Source organism: Ostrea edulis, chromosome 5 (genome assembly GCF_947568905.1).
Source record: "Ostrea edulis chromosome 5, xbOstEdul1.1, whole genome shotgun sequence".
NCBI classification, from domain to species: Eukaryota; Metazoa; Mollusca; class Bivalvia; order Ostreida; family Ostreidae; genus Ostrea; species Ostrea edulis.
The window spans coordinates 14,015,181-14,038,576 of NC_079168.1; the positions used below are offsets into that span (position 1 = coordinate 14,015,181).

The following is a 23,396-nucleotide window of genomic DNA, read 5'->3' on the forward strand; positions in this document are numbered from 1 at the left end:
ATATACTGTCCGCTCAATATCTTGAGAACCCTTTGCTTGACAGACATCAAACTTAGTACAGTGGTGTATATTCAGGAGGAGATGACTCCTATTGATTTTGAGGTCACATGATCAAGGGTCAAACTGAACATAGTTATATACTGTCCACTCAATATCTTGATAACCCTTTTGCTTGACAGACATCAAACTTAGTACACTGGTACATCTTCAGGAGAAGATGACCCATATTGATTTTGAGGTCAAAAGTCAATTGTTGAACTGGACATAGTAATATGCTGTCTCCTATATTTTAAGAATTATTTGCTTGATTGATACCAAACTTGGTACACTGGTACAGCATAAGGAGTAGATGACCCCTATTGATATTTAGGTCACATGGTCAATTCACTCTTGACATAGGAAGATATTGCCTGCTCAATATTTTGAATTGATGATACTACTATCAATTAAATGTGTATGTATAACCCTTTTCCATTTTGCACCATGGGGGGCATATGTGTTTTACAAACATCTCTTGTTTAGAATAAATATAGAGTTGTGATTTATGCCTTAGAATTAAATTTTTCATTTGTCTAAGAGTACATCCATTTTTGGATTGGAATGTTATCAATGTTGGGTTATTTCAAGAAGAAAACTGAAATTCCTCCTTCAGTTGAAAAAACACATTTGATATTTCCCTATGGGAAATACAATTTTCGATAATTTCATGAATATATTCATTCGTAATGAAGTAAAGGTGTCACACGACAACTCAAGTCAAACACCGTGTTTAAATCAATCCATGTGAAACTTCTGACACATCTGTGTTTATTAATCTTCAAAAAAAGAAAGCGAAATTTATTTATTCGATGTGAATTACATCATACATATCACTCAGACAGTTTTACTTATACAATAATAATTTAAAGATTTATTGTTTTATAATACAGGAATATTAATACTTCGTTTCCCTCTGGAAATATGTGTACGTTTGTTAACTTAACAACAGTTTTAAATCACCACAGCATGCGTCTTAGGGGGTTAGTATGACGAATATTTTCTCTCTATACACTTCTAAATAATATCATTCTCAGATCTAATGCATCTTCTTTTTGTATTGTTTTTCTTTCCATTCAATAATTTCTTCGTTCTTTCCTGTCTTACACAATGCTTTTTATGAAAAGTTTAATTTTAGTACACCAATTCATTCACCTGAATGTGCTAAATGTAACGCTATGAACTGTAATACTACGGACTGTTAAATAATTCAAAAGTTAGAAAAAATTATATTAATATCCACACTCAAATGATGAATTTAGATGACAGCGGAGTTTATTTTTGTTCGTCTAATGCCAAATGGAATTTTGGTCTGGAATATGATCGATTTATGTCATTTCTAGAAGTAAACAATTGGAATTCGGGTTTGGGTTTTTTTTCGTCGGAAAATATCTTTGATATTCCCCTATGGGAAGTACATTTTTACATGTTTCATTAATTCTTATTGACGTGAAGGTGTTCATGTACAGTGTATATATTTCATCAGGAGAGAGGAGTAATATACATATTTTAATACTTATGTATAAGAAAATATCGACGAATTCGAACCATTCATAAACAGCAAAAGATGGCACTCCTTTATGAACATAAAACTCCACCTGCGAAAATCAAATACCCTCCAATATGTCATTTCTTAAACCACGAATATTTGATCCCACGGAATTATGTGATTTTAAAGTTATCTTTCATGCACAATGTTAGGAACAGTTACACAATCCGACAGGGTAGCTGCCGCTGATATCGATAATTATTCCGGAAAAGGAAATGATCTGGAGGTCAGTATAAGACAAGTAAAACAATAAGTCCATTTTACCCAGTGTTTTATTACAGTTGATATCGATGTTACAAACTATGACAAGATTCCGTTAGATCTGATGTTCAGATAAACCTATCATTTCTTTGTGTATTATCCAATCCATTGCTAACTGTTACTAAATATATGAATATGACAAAACAGAATAAAGTGAACTTAACAAATAAACAATTGATTTCAAGCCTGTTCCTACTCAATCTGATTAAAATTGCTGTGTAGCGACATAACAATAACGGAGCGGATCAAAGATCTTATTTTAATCAGATTGGTTTCTACTGGCATTCTTTCAATAACTAGTCCACGTTCCATCATGCAATGCAATTGTACAGCAGTAATTTGAAATATGAACGACCTTAAAAATCCCCTTTAATATATAGGCATTTCTCCGGAACGTATGTTGTGCGGGTATCGGTTTCGGCTATGTAAAACATTTCAATATTACACAAATCGTGATTTATATGGGTAAAACTTGATTTATATTCGATAATCGTGATATTTATATGCAAAAATCTTTATGTATATTCGATACTCTTATTATTTTCATTCGATGATTTACGCATATTTATATCAAGATTATCGCAGATAAATTAAGATTTTCGGACGTAAATACCAAGATTATCGAATAAAAATCAAGTATTATATGAATTAATTTTTATTTATATTCGACAATCATAATATATATGTGAAAAGTTTGATTTATATTCGATAATCTTCATATTTACATTTGATAAATTTTGATTTATATTCAATAAATATTTATATTCGATAATTTTCGCATACAAATATCAAGATTATCGAAATACAAAGCAATATTTACGCCTATAAACATCAAGAGTATCGAATATAAATCTAGATTTACGCATATAAGCATTAAGATTATCGAATGTACATTAAATTGTTCGCATATAAACATCAAGATTATCGAATATAAATCAAGATTTTCGCATATGAATGATAAGACTGTAGAAGACAAATCAAGATTAGTATAATGTTGCAACGTTTCACACGCCATATTCGGCCTATTGAAAGCTTCTTTTTTTTTTTTAATTAATTGAGCTTTTCCATTCTATTTCATACGATGGTGATTTGGTCCCCTTTCATGCTTACAAACACAAGCTTCTTTTGGGTGTCACCAAAGTTAGTACATGTTTTAATATCAATGTGTTAAAAGGATATTTCTCTTTTACTTAAGATACCAAGGTAATGACATATCCATGTATAATTACTTTGAAAACAACGAGAGCATGGTGTTGTTAAGATTCATTATTTTGGTTTGAGAATTTACTTCACATCATGCGACAAGGATTTGCTTATAGTGTTTAGTTTTTTGTACACTCACCCTCTTCAAATTTCCCCAATATGTTAAAAAAAAAAAGGCCCTTCCGGACCCAATCACAATGTAGTGTAGTGATACAGGCCAAGCAATGCAAAAGTCATTGATGTTAATAAAACAATCAACATGTACACAAGAAATAAAAATTTGTCAAGAAGTTTGGAAAAATCTTGGAATGTCATTTCTTTCGTTGATTCTGTCTCCGATTCGTCAAGGCCTATCTGCGAGATCCCGACTTTCGGTGGCAGTTTGTTTGTTTCTTCCTGGAATGGTATTACGGTGTCATTGTGCTGTTTCTTTTTGCAACAGCAGGAGCAACCTCCATCGCATGTTGCAACAGCCATGAAGTGACCAATCCGAGCCAGCCGTGCAGAGACGACACGATCACCATGGTGATACGTGGCGATCACTAGTATCACGAAGGCAACAGAAATGACACTCAGAGCCAGAACGATGAGTAGAAACACAGCTAAAAACGAAAAATGCAGAAAATGAAATTAATCTTTTATATTTGTATTCATTTGGTTTTTCTCTTAACATTTTTACTAACGGATACTGAAGGTTAATAAAGAAATATATTTTCCCCTTTTTGTACAATACATGAAAGCATGAACTGCTACGTGATTATCTCCCCTTTGAAAGGGGTATGGTCCTTCATTTGAAGAAACTTGAATTCCCTTCACCAATGGATGATTTGTACCAAGTTTGGTTGAATTTGACCCAGTGGTTCTGGAGAAGATGAAAATATGTAAATTTTACGGACAAACAAAAGGTGATCAGAATAGCTCAGGTGAGCTAATAAAGGAAACACAAATATAGAAAAGTTTAATTCTAGTAAACCTATTATTAATTAGTATTTATAAAGTATAGGGGTTAATACACTTGATTTCATTAAAAAGCTGGTAGAAGAACTAGTTTCTGACTGATAATTTCCTTTTCGATCAAATGTCTACTTGATATTTAATATTAGATAACGATTACAGTTTCATAACCTATAAGGCATTTCTGCATTAAATTTTTCTATGGAAGAATAGGACATTTACTCTTTTTTATTATTATTTGGAAATTTTATGTTTTGACATATATTACGAAATAATTTGATTTGATCACATTCATAATTCAAATAGTGATGTAAGTTCAATATGTGTCATTAACAGTTACATATATGAACATCAAGCGTAGAGCTGGATCGCAGGTTGTGGTCAATTCAAGTAGGTTATGCTCAACTCTATGTATCGATGTACATTTTTGGCTGAGGAATTGGATATAATGACGGATTTTCTGGCCAACCGCGAAAATCACGTCACAAACAAGTTGATTTTACTATGGCACGTTATTTATATTTCTTCGTCTATAAAGATATCTTGTATAATTTATGAGATATCTTCTATTTCTCATAAGATTTATAATAAATTTTATAAGATATTTCATATAATTCACAGTTTATGAGATATCTCATAAAATATATATGATATCTTATAAACTATATAAGATATCTCATAAACTCCGTAAGATATCTACATATTTTCTAAAAACAAGATATCTTATAAAGCTTATAAAATATCTCATAAAATAGATATCTAATAAATTTAGTTTTATAAGATATCTTATAAAACATATATATCTTATATATCATATACGATATCTCATAAACTTTATAAGATATCTTGTAACTTTTATAAGATATCTCATAAAAGAATTTTTATGAAATACCTCATAAGCTTTATAAGATACCTTATCACTTTCATAAGATATCTTATAAAAGAAAGTTTATAAGATATCTTACATATTTTATAAGATATCTCATATATTCTATAAGATATTTCAAGTAATTTACAGTTTATAAGATACCTCATAAAATATATAAGACATCTTATAAACTATATAACATATCTCATAAACTCTATAAGATATCTTGTATATTAAACAAGATATCTCATAAAGTTTATGAGATATCTTGTAGAACATATTAGATATCTTATAAACTCTCTTTTATAAGACATCTTATAAAACTCATTTATGAGCATCTTCACAAGTCAAGGGTTATTGAATATTGATTCGTTACCTCCCACTAACCCTTGACATCAGTGACTATCAAACAGTTGGGCTCGTTCTGATTGTTTCCACAAAAGAGTGGGAACCAATGAGAATGAGGTTCTATTTACAACAATGCGAAGCGAGAGATTCAAATAAAAACAATATTGTCTTAAAAGCAAAAAGGCTTCCAAACTTCATCTACTATCAATAAACGTAATTAGTGGTGTAAATATTACAAATGCAAGTGTTTATCAAAACAGCACTTATGAGATTGCGTCATTTGTATCCATGTACACATTAACAAGATGCTGTGATTTCATTGGATGGTTTATTTATAGTGGATTGTGTAATGGTCTAATGAGCCCCACTTTTATATAGCGACTGATTTCAAGGGTTAGTGCGAGGTAATGAATCAATAACCCTTGAATTGTGAATATGATTTATGAAATATCGTATAAAACATACAAGATATCTTATACGTTTTATAAGATACATTGTATCTCATAAACTTGAGAAAATATCGTATAAAGGATATAAGATATCTTGTAAAAATTTATGAGATATCTTTAAAGAGGAATAATGTAAAAATGACGTGCCATATGTTACAGGGGTTTCGACAGTCTCGTTTTAAAGTAAGCATATCGCAAATTTTATGGTCGTTATAATGATCTAGTTTGCCAATACAACCTATCATTGGGTCAAATGCTGTCTGTTTCATACCGATTGTTAGGCTGTTCTTGGCACACTGATTTTGACTACGGATTACTCCGTTTACCTGATCAAGATATAGGGTGTGACCGGTCTACAGGGGAATGCCTACTCATCCTAGGTACCTAAGCCTACATTTGGTATATCCAGTGGTCTGTGTTTGCCCAACTATCTATTTTGTATTCCTTATAGGAGTTATGAGATTGATCACTGTTCTTTATTTTCACCTTTCATTCATTAAATTTATAGGCCTAGTTATCAATTTTTATTTTATTTTTAAATAAAAAAGTGAAAATAACGAACAGTGATTAATATCACAATTCCTATAAAAAATATAAACTTAAGAGTAGGGCAAACAGGGACCCTTGTTCACATCAGAGGTGGGATCAGGTGCGTGGGAGTACGAAAACATCCCCTGTCGACCGGTCACATCCGCTGCCAGATAAGATAAGTGGTAAGTTATATTATATCTAGGACAAAACAAATCAAACTAAAGCGAGACGACCAAAAGGGGACTTGAATGAATGAATGTTTAGACGACATGACGACACGAAGGACTCCGAAACAATGCAATAATGGTATTCAAGGTCGAAAGTCAAGGTCGCAATAAAGTAAGGCAAATCGTACGCTTAATTAGAACAAGCAAATCAAACTAAGGCGAGTCAACTAATAAATCTCACAGGCTCAAATTCAACAATAATGAAGCTAAAAATTACTTGAAATATGCGAAAACTTTGCTAACCTAAATTTACTAAGGACACTAGCTACTACTGAATAATATTCCTTATTACTAAAGTAATCATTACATATTACTAAGGTAACCATAACGACTTACTGAGGTAACAAACGGTGACTGATGTACTGGGAATATTGTCCGAAATCAGCGACAGGTAAACAGCATAAGCCAGCAATACTGTGAGAGAGTATCCGATTTTCTCCCCGGAATCCACCGGGAGTTTATATACCATTGGAATAAGAAAAGCCATCAGAATCACTGGAACAATGGTGTTTAAAGCGTGAAACATAGGTCTTCTTTGCAATGTTATGCTGAATGTGAGACTTGAAAAAGTTTGGCCTCCACGGGCTTGCTCCTTCGATTTCTCTCCCTTCGCGTCTACAAGTAGCCATTCTCCGTTTTCACTGTAGAATGTCATATCAATTGGATTGGCATCAAAATTGAGGTAGATCTCATTGCTTGTGTATCCCCACGTGCTGACCTTTACTGAACATGTCTGCTCGTCGAGGGGGTAGTAGGTAATGTCAGAGCTGCAGGCCACGAGGTATATTCCCGCGGGATTCCACGTGATGCGGCCACCGCTAGCTATCCTCATTGGTATATTTTTATCGCTGATGACAGAAATATCATCGACCCTAAGAAATACAAGTTTCTAGATATAGCAGGTGATGACCCTTCCTTATATATCAAATACTATTAGTCTCTTTTTCGTATTATCCTTTATTACGATACATTGTTTATAAAATACTAATAGACAGAAATATGGGGTTTTTTTTAAAACTAGATGATGTCATTAATGCACTCTGTAAATTTTTGTCTTGAATATGGAGCACCAAATTAACATAAACTCAAATAATGGAAGATATCTTTATTTGAAGATATCCTCAATTCATTTGATGCGCGCAACAATTCAATTAAAGATTTCTTCAAATAATCAACGCTATCCTCAATTCTGAATTATTTCGCAAATTGAATTGTTTATAGCATTAATAATTCTGCTTAATGAAAGCACACAATAATTGAATTTTTGCTTTCTTCAAATAAACCAATGATATCAACCATTTGCATGCTATAACTCAAAATAAGAGAAATTCAGTTAATACGCACAATAATTGAATTATTGCTTTTTTTTTCAATTGAATGAGTGCGCGGATCGATTCAATTAATGTGCGTATCAATTCAATCCAATTAATACGCGCATCAATTTAATTCAATTATTGCGCGTAATAACTCCAGTTGAATTAATGATATCATTACTTCAATAGATGCGCACAATATTTTTAGAGCGAGCAGATATTCAAAGCAATATTAGCTGTCATTTGGTGTTGAAAATTTTTTGTTGTAAAATTGTGACTTACTATTTCAATGACAGAAAAAATGTTTGTAAACTTTTGATATTAATATATTTGTTAGAAAACCTATTCAGAGGGTCTACATGAAGCAAAATTACATATAACGTTACATTATTGTCTTCCCGAACAAAAACTGATATCTACGTAATGCTATATATCTGATAGAACCAAAATCTTTCTTCGTTTTCTTAGATATATAGATCGAACTTACTTGGCATGTAAAATCATTGAAATGGCCCACTATATGCTTGTAATAATAGTGGAAAAGCTACGTAAAAAGTGAGAGGCCATTCAACAGAAAGATTGTATTAGATAAGGATTTGATAAACATGTAATTATGTAATGTCCCGTTCACTGTCCGCAGCAGAGACATTTACTAACATAATTTATATGTCCCTGACCACAGTGAAACCATAGCAAGTTAATAATGAACATGCGTTTGTTGCACATGTAATTTCTGGCATATCTAATTGTGTCTTAGTCGTCGAAAATATTGATTAAAATTAATATTGACGAATTGAAAATATGCTAAAGATCCCGATCTAAATAAGTTGAGGACTAATATTTACAGAGTTGTTACATCATGACCCAACACTGCATGCAAAAACAAATCAATGCACAAGGGACACATACTGTGAATTCCTAAATATATGCGAGGAATTTACTATCGCGTAATTTCGCGAGAAACATCACTCGCGAAAAAATATTTCTCGCTTTTATTTTTATATTTCTAAAATACATGCAAAACCACTTGATCAACAGTCATATTATTTTTCATTAATTACACTTCATTCTAAGAAAAATTCCTAAACAGACAATTAATTACAATCGGAGATAGTAAATTCTCTATATTCCTTATAACGACGCAATCGCTTGAGGGCCCCAATGTATTGTGCGCCCCCTGTATTCAGGAGGAAATAACCCGCGCTGCGTTGTGAAAAATGTATCCTATATAATGATCTCTTTATATGAATTATTACTCTTTTTATTGATGCATGCATTAATTCTTTTTACAAAGCCGTTGTAAATGATTAAAGATATCTAAATTGAATTAAAGAGATCATCAAATTATTTATACCGAGCTCTAAATTAATTTTCTACAACAATGATGCGCGCGTCAATTCAATAGATGAAATTGATATAATTCCATTAATCCCATTAATTGAATTATTGATATCATCAAATGATTGATGATATCTTCAATTATTTGGGGAAATGTTAATATGGCGCAAATACTTCAACTGTTATGAAAGGTTATTTAAAGTTATCAATATTACTTAAAGCTAACCTGCACAAATGTTTGTATCCTCTATTTTCAAATGAATGATCATGCTAATTTTTGCGAGCAGGTATCTAGTACCGGTATATTCTGTTATGATGAAACGTGTATGATACTTTTTGGATGACATTCAATCAGAATAGCTTTAGATAATACAATATTGGCCTATATATTCCGTAGTTTTATCGATTAACATTGTACAGTATGCAGGTCTACAGATGTCGGAAACTTACGAGTTCTCTATGATGATGGCCGGACGCCATACATAACTCTCGGTGCTGAACAGAAATCGGATGTTGGAGTAGTCTTGGGATGTGGCCGACGTGTTACTCCACGACAGCCTGCTATCGGTCCATTCCTGAAATACAGCGTGGGATATCCTGTGTCGATTAGAATACTCAACAAGTTACTATCAGTTACAATAGCTAGCCACAGTATCAAGTACTAGAGTGTCCATCAGATTTCAGATCCCAAGATAAAATTCAATTTTCTACTCCTAAAGTTTCCCTGATGTTAATGTAGACTGATTTCTCTTTGGTCTTGTTTTTCTTTCGGGGGGGGGGGGTGCAGTTGGAATATTTGGGAAAATGTTTGCAAGTGTGAAATGTAATCTGATATCCCTACAACATGCAAAGTGAAGATAACGAACAGTGATCAATCTCATAACTCCTACAAGCAATACAAAATAGATAGTTGGGCAAACACGGACCCCTGGACACACCAGAGGTGGGATCAGGTGCCTAGGAGGAGTAAGCATCCCCTGTTGACCGGTCACACCCGCCGTGAGCCCCATATCCTGATCATGTATCGTTACAACGCTTTCCTTGTGAGGTTTTTCAGTGATTTTATGTGTAATTCATTATAAAGGACGATATGAAAAGACCACAAAATGTCATAAAGATAAACATGTTTCAAAATCTGGGGAAAAATGAACAATTAATAGATATAATCTTATTTTGCAGTCTGTATGGATACAGAATGAACAATTAATAGATATAATCTTATTTTGCAGTCTGTATGGATACAGAATGAACAATTAATAGATATAATCTTATTTTGCAGTCTGTATGGATACAGAATGAACAATTAATAGATATAATCTTATTTTGCAGTCTGTATGGATACAGAATGAACAATTAATAGATATAATCTTATTTTGCAGTCTGTATGGACACAGTAATAGTACTTGTCCACGCAATAACGATGGATGGAATACATACATGTACTTTTATGCTTGAATTGAAATATATGTAATATGTCTACAATATCATTTTGAAATCTTTAAAATGCCGTTAGTGGTACCGATGCCTTTGATTGATATCACAAATATATAGTTAGTCAATTTGTAGTTATTAGTCAAATTTCTAATTTAAGCCAGCCAATTATATGTATGCAATATGCAATTTCAGTTTTTAGTCATTTATTAGTTTGATAAATGACATATTTATACAATGGTAATTTTTCTTATCCCTTCATGAGTCATGTACAGCAAAGGCAAGCTGTGAATTACCAGAATTGCTTTTTCTACATTTTTTGGGTCGTATTTTAGTGGTAGAGCGTTCGCTTCGTACGGGGAGATCGTGAATCGAGTCCCCGCTCGTGCAATGGTCGCGTCAAACCTAAGACGTTAAAACAGGTAGTGATTGCTCCTTTACCAAACGCTCGGCATTTAGAAGAACTCGGATATGACCTTAAAAACCGGGGTCCAGTATCGCGACAGGCGTTGGCACGATAACGACCCCCCCCCCCCTGCTACGGCCATGAGCGCTCAGCATAGGTCTAATTGTGGTACTACACCTACAGCTGGTGACTATGGTGGCATAGTTCTGCCTACATTTGTCAGATAATCGTATCGACTTGTCAGATCTTTATGTCGACTTGTCAGATTATTATGATGACTTATCAGAAAATTATGTCGATTTGTCAGATATCATGATGACATTTATATGACAGTGCAATTAACACGCTTTGATATTAAGATACTGAGTTCCTAGTCATGGTGATTATTTTCTGACAAGTGGACATAAAGATCTGAGAAGTGGACATAAAGATCTGACAAGTTGACATAGATATCTGACAAGTCGACATGAAGATCTGACAAGTTGACATAGATATCTGACAAGTCGACATAAAGATCTGACAAGTTGACATAGATATCTGACAAGTCAACATGAAGATCTGACAAGTTTACATAGATATTTGACAAGTCGACATGAAGATCTGACAAGTTTACATAGATATTTGACAAGTTGACATAGATATCTGACAAGTTGACATAAAGATCTGACAAGTTGACAAAGATCTGACAAGTTGACATAGATATCTGACAAGTCGGCATGAAGATCTGAAAAGTTGACATAGATATCTGACAAGTTGACATAGATATCTGACAAGTGAACATAGATATCTGACAAGTTGACAAAGATATCTGACAAGTGGACATGAAGATCTGACAAGCTGACATAGATATCTGATAAGTTGACACAGATAGCTGACAAGTTGACATAGATATCTGACAAGTCGACATAAAGATCTGACAAGTGGACATAATTATCTGACGATAGGTGACGTCTCAGTAGGAGTGAAAAATCCCCGACGGGACGCAAAAAAATCAATCAATTACATTCTTTTGGGCAAAATTGTGGATATGTATATAGCTATTGCAAGCTTACGAATTACAATGGTTCAATATTATTACTATAGTGCTTGCGTCAAACGGCGTGAAAGTTTGGACGGATAACATTTCTTAATTTTGCCAAGACATTTCACCATATTTCACTTTCTCAACATTACTATTGATTACTGCTCTTTAGATAATTAGGAATGCATCGATTCTCTATCAGATTGTCTCAAATTAACCGAGATCTATTCTATACCAGATACTCTCAAATTAATCCTATACACAGCGTGTAACTACATAACATCCCGAAGACAAAGAACCTGAAAGTGTACCTGATAGTGTAGCCCCCGGACTTTAAGGGACGAAACTGGCCCCAATTTCATAGGAAATAAAAGTTGTTACGTTGTCGCCTATTTCCGACTTATTAACAGTTAGATTCATACTTCAATGACGCGTGATGCATGCATATTATCACATACGTTTCAGATTGTATAAATATTCGACTATTTAAATGGTGCATGTGTTATTAGTGACAGGTTAAAAGTAATGACGACAAATGCATAAAATTTGATTAGCTGGCAACGAATAAATCTAAAATCAACTAATATCACATCATAGCAGTTTACTACAATATTGTTAATGTATTGAATCACAAAATGTATTAATTTCAATTTCATAACTGCCGTGATGTGAATGAATAAAATTTGAATTCATACACAACATGTAATTTTATATGAATGTTTGACAATTTTTCGACACATCACTCCATTTCAAACTGCCTTAAGACATCATGAAATGCGGGGTGAAATGGTTTGAGAAACTTTGTGTAATAAAACGTGTGATATTAGCATCTTCAAACTAAATTTAAATCTTTAAAAAAAAAAAAAAAAAAAAAAAAGACCTTGGGCCAAATATGGTTCAGAGAGCCCCTAATTCTCTATACACCATTCCAGCACTGAATCAAATTTTAGAAGACATTATCGTGATTAAATCGTGTCGCTTCGATTGACTTAACAGAATCCATGTACACATGTATTACATACATTGTGGATGCAATAGTTGTCCTACCTTCCCCATTTCTATTGATATTTAATACATGGATTTAACATACTCGCGTGAACAATGATAGACAGATTTTTCTCACCAGTGACAGGTACCCCGACACAGACATGACTTGGTTCTTGATATCCTGCCGAGAAAAATGATAATTGAAAAAGTAAATTAATCACTTTTGAGAGAAGTGCAAACTTGATCAGTGAATATTGATTTTGTGAAATACACTCCATCTGTTTATTTTTGGTATTTACAATACTCACAATAGAATTGTTTGTTCTCCCGTTATTTGGACTTAATGTTGCATGCATTACAATGAGACGAAAGAAATTGAGTACTGACCTAACGGATGCTTAAACGTTTGCACCTTACGGAGGGACCGACTCAAAAGTACTGTAAATTACTAACACAATTTGCATAAAATCTTTTTGTATAAAAAACATTTTGTAGGTACAGTACATGACATTCAATCAAAACCTTTTTGTGCAAAGGGTTTTGTAGATGACATTCAATGAATCTGCATGCATAAAATGTGATTCTCCATAGACTCGTAGTTATTAATGGATTTGAAGGTCATTGTACATATCAAACACGCTTTCTATCACAACAAGGCTTATAGATATTTCATAAATTATAGCTTGTCCATACCAATATTAATGAAAATAACACATGAATAGATGTATTTCAAAATTTTGTAAAAATTAATAATGATTATGATAAATATATAAATAAAGAAATAAAAAGGTTTTTTTTAAAATAAAATCCTCTCACCAGATCGTTGACAGTGAGAATCGTCATAGATACCGCAACGTTCGTTCTCTCATTTGGTCGTTGTAGTTCCGAATAAGAGCCCGTGGTAAACAGTTCCGTCCGAAGGTCTGTCTCTAGGGTTCTTGAGTAGGTCGGCGGGCTCCCTCCTAGGCCCTGACACTGAACGACCCGGATAAGACAGATACCTGCATTATTTGCAAGCAATATATATATTCTATGTTGAAGAGAGAAATATGTTTTTTAATGGTATATACAAGCTCAACAAAAATTTTATCTATCTAACAAATAAGGACAAATTTACTTGGTTGATGATTAATGAAGACAAACCAGTAATTGTCAAATTGAGTGAATATTTAGTGCAAACTTTCAGAAAAAGAAGTGATGCTTTAAAACTGCAAAAACCATTATAGTTTATTATTCATATATTGGTATAATACTGATACTGTCCATCTACTAGTATATATACATGATTAGCAATTCATATATGTATGTACTTGTTTCCCCAACATGCTGCATCCACATGCAGTTTGCAGTCTATGTAACCTGTAGTTAATGTTGTAAACTTTCTTTCTTTTTTGATTTTCCTTCTTCATAAACTGTCTTACTGTTATGCCCTCTGGGCCCAAAATTGGAATAAACTTATCTTATCTTATCTATCTATATTTATCTCTCTCTCTCTCTCTCTCTCTCTCTCTCTCTCTCTCTCTCTCTCTATATATATATATATATATATATATATATATATATATATCTGAGTGTCCCAAAGACAGAAATTTGTCAGTTGTGGTGGTTGTTAATTCAGCAGTATTCTTTATATATTTTTTTAAATGTGCAGAGTATGTTGATAGTAGAAATGAGCTTATCCAAAATATTCATAAAATACATACATTATACTAATTTTTCGTGAAACAGTTGAGGCAAATCCGAGAAAAAAATGAAAATAATTTTTGAACATATGCAAAAATTTCAAATTAATAAAATGTTCTGCAGATAATGTCAAATGAATGCTTAAAATCAAAATAAGATTAGTTGTTTATATGTAATGTAATATTGCAGTCCAGTTATATTTTTATCTATTTATGATCGTTATAAAATCTATTTTGTGTCCATTCAATGTCATATTCTTCTGTTTACAAGTATGTTACTTGTCAATAAAAGATAAATTTCTACATGTACATAAATATCTGAAACTATTCTTTTCATCATTCTGTAGAGAGGAGCTCGTGAAGCCCTCACTCAATTCATTTCTTTATAATATGATGTTTGTGATCAGTGCTTAGAAATATACTTAGTATTACTTTAGAGAGATTGCAATCTAATCGTTTGAATTCTTCAAAGATTTTACACGTCAAATGTCAATGTACTAAATCTCACGATGTGACGAGGTCTTTATTCTGTTTGAAGTAAAGCTTTTTTTTCAGTAAAAAACACAAACACTGGTGATTAAGTGATTCTAGTGGCCGAACAATATACTAAGTCAAACCTTAACAAGTCTATTTAAGTTATAGATTTAAACCTTTTCTGCCCAAGATCATTGTTTATTCAAAAGCTGCATTATAGAGACATTTATTGTGGAGTAAGTTGACAAATATTTATAATTATAGTTTGTTCGGGACAATTTGCATCAATAGGAAGAAGTATGAAGAATGGAATAGAACTATGGGAAAAAGCATGTGTTTTTATTTGTGATTTTTTTGATTTAGGAGCAAGACAAATGTTTACCTCGATTTTTTTTATTTGGACTGGCACGGCCAATGTTAATTTTTCCTATTTTTTAACTTGTGTATCTTTCTATAGAAAGGCTATAAACACGCATGTCACTGACATTTTCATTTCTTTTAACATTTAAATTGTTTCCCACCAATTAGGCCTACATGACTTTAAAATTTACGTAGCATTTTAAAAAGTTAATGAGGAGTGACGTTTGAACTTTTTGAAAGATCTGAAGAGTGAATCAAATATTTGGATATTTTACATGTTATTGCAAATAGTCACCAATTAAAATGTCAGTGAAGTTTTAGCAAATTGATTTTTATTTGATGGCTTTTATAATCATTTGTGCATGAAAAAATGAAACCACGATTTACCTTTTAACGGAGATTCTATTTCTCGAAACTATTTAACAATAATATGCATGTCTACATAATGAACAGTAAATGTTTTATGCCCCCCCCCCCCCCGGTAATCGTAGATTCGGGGGAATTTGGTCTGTCCGTCCGTCTGTTTGTCCACACAAAAACTTTACATGGGTCAACATTTAACTATAACTTTTAAACGGATCGTGATAGGGTTTTCATATTTCACACGTGTATGCCATTCCTTTGGTACCAAATGTTTGACCTATGAAATTGACTTTGTAATTTGATCTATTTTTTAAAAAAAATTAATCGTGGACATAACTTTTGAACGGTTATTCCGTGTAAATTTTCAAATTTAAGGTAAATCGTGGTGTCTTGTCCAGAAAAAATGTACTAAACGATAAAAGAAGCAATAATTTCTTCCACTTCCGGAGAAATAAATGGCAAAATCTTTTGATTTCTTGAATTACTCTATTGAGAGAACTTAATTTTTTCCAAACACCCTTAAAATTTGCGTAATTTCATAATTTTACCTTATTAAAAATGATAGAAAATAGTACAAATGACTAAATAGGAGACATATTTCAAGTCCTATAAAATCCAGACCCCCTGCCTCATAAAGTGGCGCCCCCCGTAACCACAATTCCTGGATCCGCCCGTTAGTGCTAGGGCTTTTCATATTTCATATATATCGGATAGGACGTTAAAGAGTTCCCCGTGTCAAGGATCACAACCCCCATGGCAAGCAAAAGATTGTTTCCCTGATTTTCGAAAAAAAGTAGGCTCACTGGGGGTCGTCAGGGAAACTCACAATACTCATAACCGAACATATTTCAGTTAGTTAACCGCCGTAAAATGGCTGAAATATTGCCAGATATGCAGATCAGCGTAAATCCATATATTGTAATCAATCAAACATCAGAATGAGAGTAGGATTGGGAAATTCCACTTAGGGGACAAGATTCGCGGTCTAAGTCGAGGATTTACCGAGTCTAAAACAGCGAATCTCGTCCCCAAGGTGGAACTTCCCCATTTCCCCATTTGAATTCATTTCACCAGAAACGATTCAAAAAAAGGAAAAATAATCTGTTTGAATCAAGGCATGATGATGTTTGATGTTGATTGTAGTCAATATTTACGATTATTATATACTTTCAATTTCATCTCTTCTTTTTTCTTTAAAAGTTTGCGGGCATATATCACACCGATCAGGCGCGTAGCTGCCTATACGCAAATACGCAACTGAGTACACATTATTTGCTAAAAAAAAAAAAAAAAAAAAAAAAGAGAGAGAGAGAAATTATTTTTACATTTTTATGTCATTGCCTTAATTAAGTGTAACTTTGCGCTATGTATTTCCGATTTATGATTAACTCCAATCATCATGTCTATTCTATTGTTTGAATTCGTTTGTTTGGAAAATTGACAGCCAAATTCATGTTCCAGCCAGAAGAGTGGGTTGTGACGTCATCCTTTCTGTGCATAACGTATGCACTACCTAACCCGAATTTCATCTGCATTTGTAATGATAATGAGAAGGGGGGGATGATTAAAAGGCATTTAGGACATAATTGAGAATCTATACATATGATATAGGAACATGATTTAGCACTGTGCAAAAATGTATTTCCTAGGAGGAGACAATTACCCATGTCAACCACAACCTACACTCCGTGGCATAGAAAATAGCCGTAAAACAGAAGATCAGATCGGTCGGACCGCGACGGCCACACGACGCGAATCCTGAGTTAACTATATTTACCTAACACAGCATGGAAACAGTTTTACAGAGAGAGAATGTATTTAATGTTTATCTCACTCTAATTCAAATTCCCGAGGCATCGGCTGAAGGGAATGTAATTTTTGATTCGTGATTAAAGCTTCATATGCCCCATTTAAAAACATTCATTTATTTGAATAGTTTATTAAACCGATCGAATAAAAAGATTTATTAAACCGATCGAACCCACATGGTTCATTCAGTACCTCTGGAGTTATTGTGATTAACATCGAATAATTACGCAATGGTAGAGGGGTTCCGCTAATGTGTAGAATAGTGGTATATATTTATTTCGTGATTCTAAAAAAAAAAAAATCAAAACCAGCGATCAATGCTTGATATGCTTGTCATTTTGAAACATCTTTTTTTTCACATACAGAAAAATTCTAACTCAATTCCAGTACAGAAGATTTACATGTACATTAGATAATTTACCTACATGTAGCTTGTAAAACATTTACAGTTATAAAGTTTAAATACATTTACATGTAGTAGACAAAAAAAATGAGGCAACTGATTAATTTCTACGTTCGTTGCATTAGAAAGAAATGTGATTACGATGAAAAACACATGGATATTGGAAATACATGTATTTTGTTTTCTATACTCGAAATTCTTTAGGTACATGTATACCTAATGCATCAAGAATGAATGGAAAGACGCCAAAGTACGTTTTACTTTTTATTTGCAGACTATGAATAACATGATTAACATGATTTTTTTTAACAACATATGAGAAAAAATACTTTTCATGAAAATTATACTAATCATACACAGTGCATAAAACACGCTTTCTACTGCCCATCCTTTAGATTCACGTATTTCTCCAATCTCTCCATCTCTTTTTGCGCTGTTTCAATCTGTTTCTGGACTCTTTCCTTGTCTCTGTTGTCTTGCGCCCGCTTCTGCTTATTTACTTGAATTTTCTCTTGGGTTACTAAATTTTGAAAAATAAATCAAATTTCAAATATACTGAAACAAACATAAATTATCCTTCTAAAATCTCCAAACTCTTTCAAAAGAATGAAATACCTCGCCATTTTTCAAAGTCCTCCTCCTTTTGGCCGTTCATCATACAAATTGGTGGAATCTTGGATTTTTCGGAGGCTCCGAATGTCAAACTGAAGGCCATTCCTCCTTTAGCTTCCAACAATTCATCCGTCACCACAGGCTGACGCACTAATTGGTATGGTTCTATTTCCTCCGAATCCAAGGCGCCCACCTTGTTGTTTTTAGAGAAACAACTTTGAATAATGCCCATAATCGCTCTTGTTGGGTTTCCAACTCGCAACAGAGAAGACGTTATAGACTATTGTTACGTCACAATCAAATGTTGATTATGACGTCAGACCATTTATTATTATTTTTTTCAGTGACGCAAAATATTATTTAGTTTTTATTCGCACTTTTATTCAGTTTGTGAGTAAAATGTCCGGAGTTTACACATCGATAAATTCTTCAAAAAGAATGTTTGATTCTTATAATTCCAATTCATTCACTTTATTAACGATTGCAAAAATTTGAATAGTTTCCCCGCACTATGTTATTTGTTTTCAGGCGTGTATGAATACATCGCGTTTTCGGATTTATTGATGTATAAACTCTTGTTCAGCTTTATTTTTGTTCAATCAAAACAATTGTAATAAATAACATTGGAATTATTTCAAATTATCTAAGATTATTTGGAATGGCGTATTTCGTAACGGTCAATGGTCGACACAAGGTTTTATCACCAACCTTGGGTACATTCAGTCTATTTACCTTCCATATGTCATCTAGTGATTCAGACTGAAACACAACTCATTATACTCTCACATGACCGGATGCTTCGGACATTGAGAGTTAATTACATGATGTATATTTTTGAGTTACAACGCTCGTCATCTGTTCCATTCTCTGCTATAAGAGCTATCTCAAAAAAAAAAAAAAAAAATAGGGCTTTTAAAAAAGCTAAAGTTCAAAATTGTTAGAAAACATCTGTCAAAATTGTACATAACATTTATTAGACCTACTCTTGAAAATGCCTCAATAATTATGTTAATTTACGTCTGCAAACTAATATAAATATTTTTTCAGTTGTTCATAAAATAGATGAAACTTGTAGATTCGTCTAGTATTGTAAATTTTACCTATCAATTATTATCTTGCAAGACATATTGTAATATTTTGGGAGAGGGACTTGTAAGTTGTTAGAACTTGTTCCCAATCCTTTTGATTTGATCGATAAAATATGTTCAAAACAAAATAAGAGCTATCTTCAACCCCACCCCACCCCCGCAAAGAAATTTTAAATCAGCCGAAATGTAGAATACATGCACATATTAATTACCAAATCGTTATCACGGATTATCAATCTTCCCACAGATAACCACGGAAAAAATTATCTATTCTGGTAGGGATCTTCTACAGGTATACATAATTCAGAATAGTGCAAGACCACAGTATATTGTTTTAGTCAAGCATTATTAAACATGACTGCCAAATATTGATGAATAATATGAAATAAGGCCTCATGAAATAATAATATAATATTAATATATATAAATATGGCCTGCTAGCTCAAGTTCAAAACAGGGAAAAGGGAAATTAAGATTTCGATATACAATAAAAATCATGGCCACCAGCGGAAAAGGCGATTTACTTGTTAGTCTAAACGTGACGTCCATTTTTACACGTGATTTAATCCTATATCTACATGTGTATATATAAAATTCAATTTTTGCGATCCGGGGCCAGATGAGCACATACAATGCTTAATGGAGTGCATATTTATCTTGAAAAGTACCAATTGTCTTTTTCTCTCTGTCAATGACTTGATAATCTATGTCCATCTATACGCATAGCGAGAATTAATAGAATATCTCTTAAATCAATATGGAAAGATTCTAATTTGAAAAGTAAAAGAAAAAAAATAATGTCATCAAATGCTTTATTTACTTTTAGAGATTAACTTATTTTGGTTTTAAGATTGTGTATCCACTATTGTTTATATAAAGCGAAGTAAATGAATACACTCATACAAAACATTCAATAATACTATTCTCTGTGAATGTGCGTGTTAAAACTTTTACTATCAATGACGTGTCTATTGTTTGTCACGAAATCAGACTAACAATGGATTTCTTTTTTTTTTATCATTATTATTGTGAACTCAAAAAAGATAACTGTATACTTCAATGTGATCGTGCTGAAATTTGTAAAACTAATTCTTTAACAGTAACAATTAAAATAATTATTCTTATTACTGACCAAAATTATACTAAGTACATATACGTACTTCAACGTGAATGTGCTGAAATTTAAAAAAAAAAAAAAACTAATTCTTTAACAGTAACAATTAAAATAATTATTCTTCTTACTGACCAAAATTATACTAAGTACATATATGTACTTCAACGTGAATGTGGTGAAATTTAAAAAAAAAAATTATTCTTTAACACTAACAATTAGAATAGTTATTCTTCGTATGGACCAAAATTACAAAGCCAATACACGTACGCGTATATGTACCTCAACGTGAATGCGCTGATTGAAAAACTCATTCTTTCACACTAACAATGAAAGTAAGTACTTTTCTTACTAAATACGCGTATTTGATATCTGTGTTGACTTTTTCAAAATATTACCAAAAATACTGACACCGTAATATAAATATTTCACACGATGTCGCGACATAATATTCTTTATTCATCCCTAGATATGTATACCGTTATAATGAAGTTAGTGAAATGTATTGTATGTATATATAACATGTTGTTTTCCTCTGTAAGATATGCCTATCTTACAATCAATGAAGGTAGACAGGGTAGTCACCGTTTTCTTTGACTGTTCTCCCTGCCACTGTGGAGGCTGAATTCTAATTACACTATTGCGGTATATTTCTATAGAGGTTAATTATCAAAAAGTTTTATCAATATTCTAAATTTAAAGACTATCTTAAAATAATTTAAAGACCATTTGCAAATGAAGTGTTTCAACAAAAATTATTTTTTGGAAAAAAAAGATACATTCTATCTACTCTCTACTTACCAATACAGAGGCGAATCGCTATTTCCATGATGGGAACCATGTAGAGTTAATCGCGGGTCCACTGCGCTCCTATTCTATCTATGAAACAGTTGCTTCTGTTGTAAGGACTTTAAATGGAAAGGTTGGTTGAGAAGTTCGTATTTGTTTCTGAACCCCCACATAAGCTATTGTCTCTTTAAATACCCACCACTTTGTCTCGTTCCCGTACATACATCGAATAATGATCTCTACTTTTTCACTGTCTATTCTGTCACGTTCTTCTTTAATACTCTGGCGCATTTATTTTTCTCCCATTTTCTTTTTGAAATTATCTTTCAAAAGGAAAAAATGTCAATGATCTGTATTTTACTACAATGTCAACATGGTTTATTTCATAGGAAATATGCGTTTACGAAATTTGTTATTGAACACTTCAATACGACCTCGATGACGGGTTTAAGGTGTTATAGGTGTTGTGATGCGTTTTAGTTTCCCTCACTGGGTTCACTGGTTTTCATGAATAAGATGTATACCCGTACTTCAGCGTCTGACAGGCAGATCAATACAGTGCACTCACGGCGTATTATGGGCGCCATTATGTCTTAATTGGAATGCAAACACAATTTAGATAAGCTTTTTTTTTTTTTAATTATTACTGTCGTATTTACTTTTTCCTCTTCAAAGCTTTGTTGTTTTACTCATGAATGCAATTGGGAGCAAATGCAAAGATCATCTAAATTTATTCTCATATCGTTTTGAAAGCCAGCACATTTACCTTCTCGTAATGTTATTTGCAGTATTTCCGATTCGGTTACTTCTATAAACAAGTGGCCGATGGGCCTTAACGGTCACCTGAGTATCACTTATGATATACAATATCAATCATTAGTAGCGATCACCAACAATTGAAATCAAAAGGATCGTATGATGATTGTCTTAAACTCGGAGGTCCACAATTCTCCTGATGGTCATGCATTACAAACTTACATGTATTATATGGCCAGGACGAATAATATATCACTGTTTGTGGAGTGGCGTGGACCTTGACAAAATGACCATGGTTTAGGGTCATGTCACACTGTCTGTTCATACGTATACATTTGTCTCGGTGAGAATAAGCTTGCCTGTGATATTTTGACTAAAAATAAAGCCGAATCTCGCGATTATCTTTAATAATTTAATACTGGACTTTTCCATGAACCCCTGCCTGTTGATGATGTATAATTAAGGTCTTTGCAGTGTCACGACTCGGGCATCCTTATAAGTATCCATCACGGCTTAACATGCAGTTCTCACATTTCGATGTGGTAACTGACATGTATGTGATTCCTGCTAAACCGCGCCTTTGTGCTTCTAATGTAGTTCCATTACCATGTAAAAATCTTGGACAAATATTTCCAATTCACAAAATCAAAGTACTGAATGAATATTTTTGCGAAGGTAACAACTATTTTTGAAAGAAAACAAATATTTATCACTACACGGACCTAGCCCACCTGAAAATATTGCAGAATATCTATTTGAATTGTTCAGGAAATATGTCGGACCAATTACAAAGAATCAATAATACACACACACACACACACACAAAAAAAAAACCACCAAGCGGAACAGATAGAATGTTCCCTTGAATTTGCAGTAAACCACAAAGATTTTTGATTTATAACGTCATCTTAAACTTTTTAAAAAAATCACTTAATATGTTACTGATAACCAACTAGATTACAAAATCATTATCTCAAACTTAGACACCAGTATAGATGTAAGATTTATATCTTGTGATATTCCAAAG

General features: G+C 32.8%; 1 protein-coding gene across 1 annotated transcript; it reads right to left on the bottom strand.

The window, feature by feature from the left end:
* Nucleotides 1–1,841: 1,841 nt before the first annotated feature.
* LOC125652472 (neuronal acetylcholine receptor subunit alpha-2-like) lies at nucleotides 1,842–22,072 on the bottom strand. Its single transcript, XM_048881691.2, has 6 exons — nucleotides 21,626–22,072; nucleotides 13,739–13,923; nucleotides 13,059–13,103; nucleotides 9,528–9,652; nucleotides 6,763–7,298; nucleotides 1,842–3,651 (listed from the first exon to the last, which is right to left on the bottom strand). Exons 1-6 carry the CDS (start codon nucleotides 21,663–21,665, stop codon nucleotides 3,242–3,244), a joined length of 1,341 nt encoding a protein of 446 aa, XP_048737648.1. The 5' UTR covers nucleotides 21,666–22,072; the 3' UTR covers nucleotides 1,842–3,241.
* Between the last annotated feature and the right edge of the window lie 1,324 nt (nucleotides 22,073–23,396).

What these genes read in the sequence shown, in the direction of transcription:
- LOC125652472 (XM_048881691.2), bottom strand. Translation starts at nt 21,665, where the DNA reads ATGGTTCCCATCATGGAAATAGCGATTCGCCTCTGTATTG. An exon ending in AGCGATTCGCCTCTGTATTG is followed by an intron (nt 13,924 to 21,625) that starts GTAAGTAGAGAG and finishes CAAATAATGCAG; the next exon opens with GTATCTGTCTTATCCGGGTC. An exon ending in AGTCACCGTTTGTTACCTCA is followed by an intron (nt 3,652 to 6,762) that starts GTAAGTCGTTAT and finishes TTTCGTTTTTAG; the next exon opens with CTGTGTTTCTACTCATCGTT.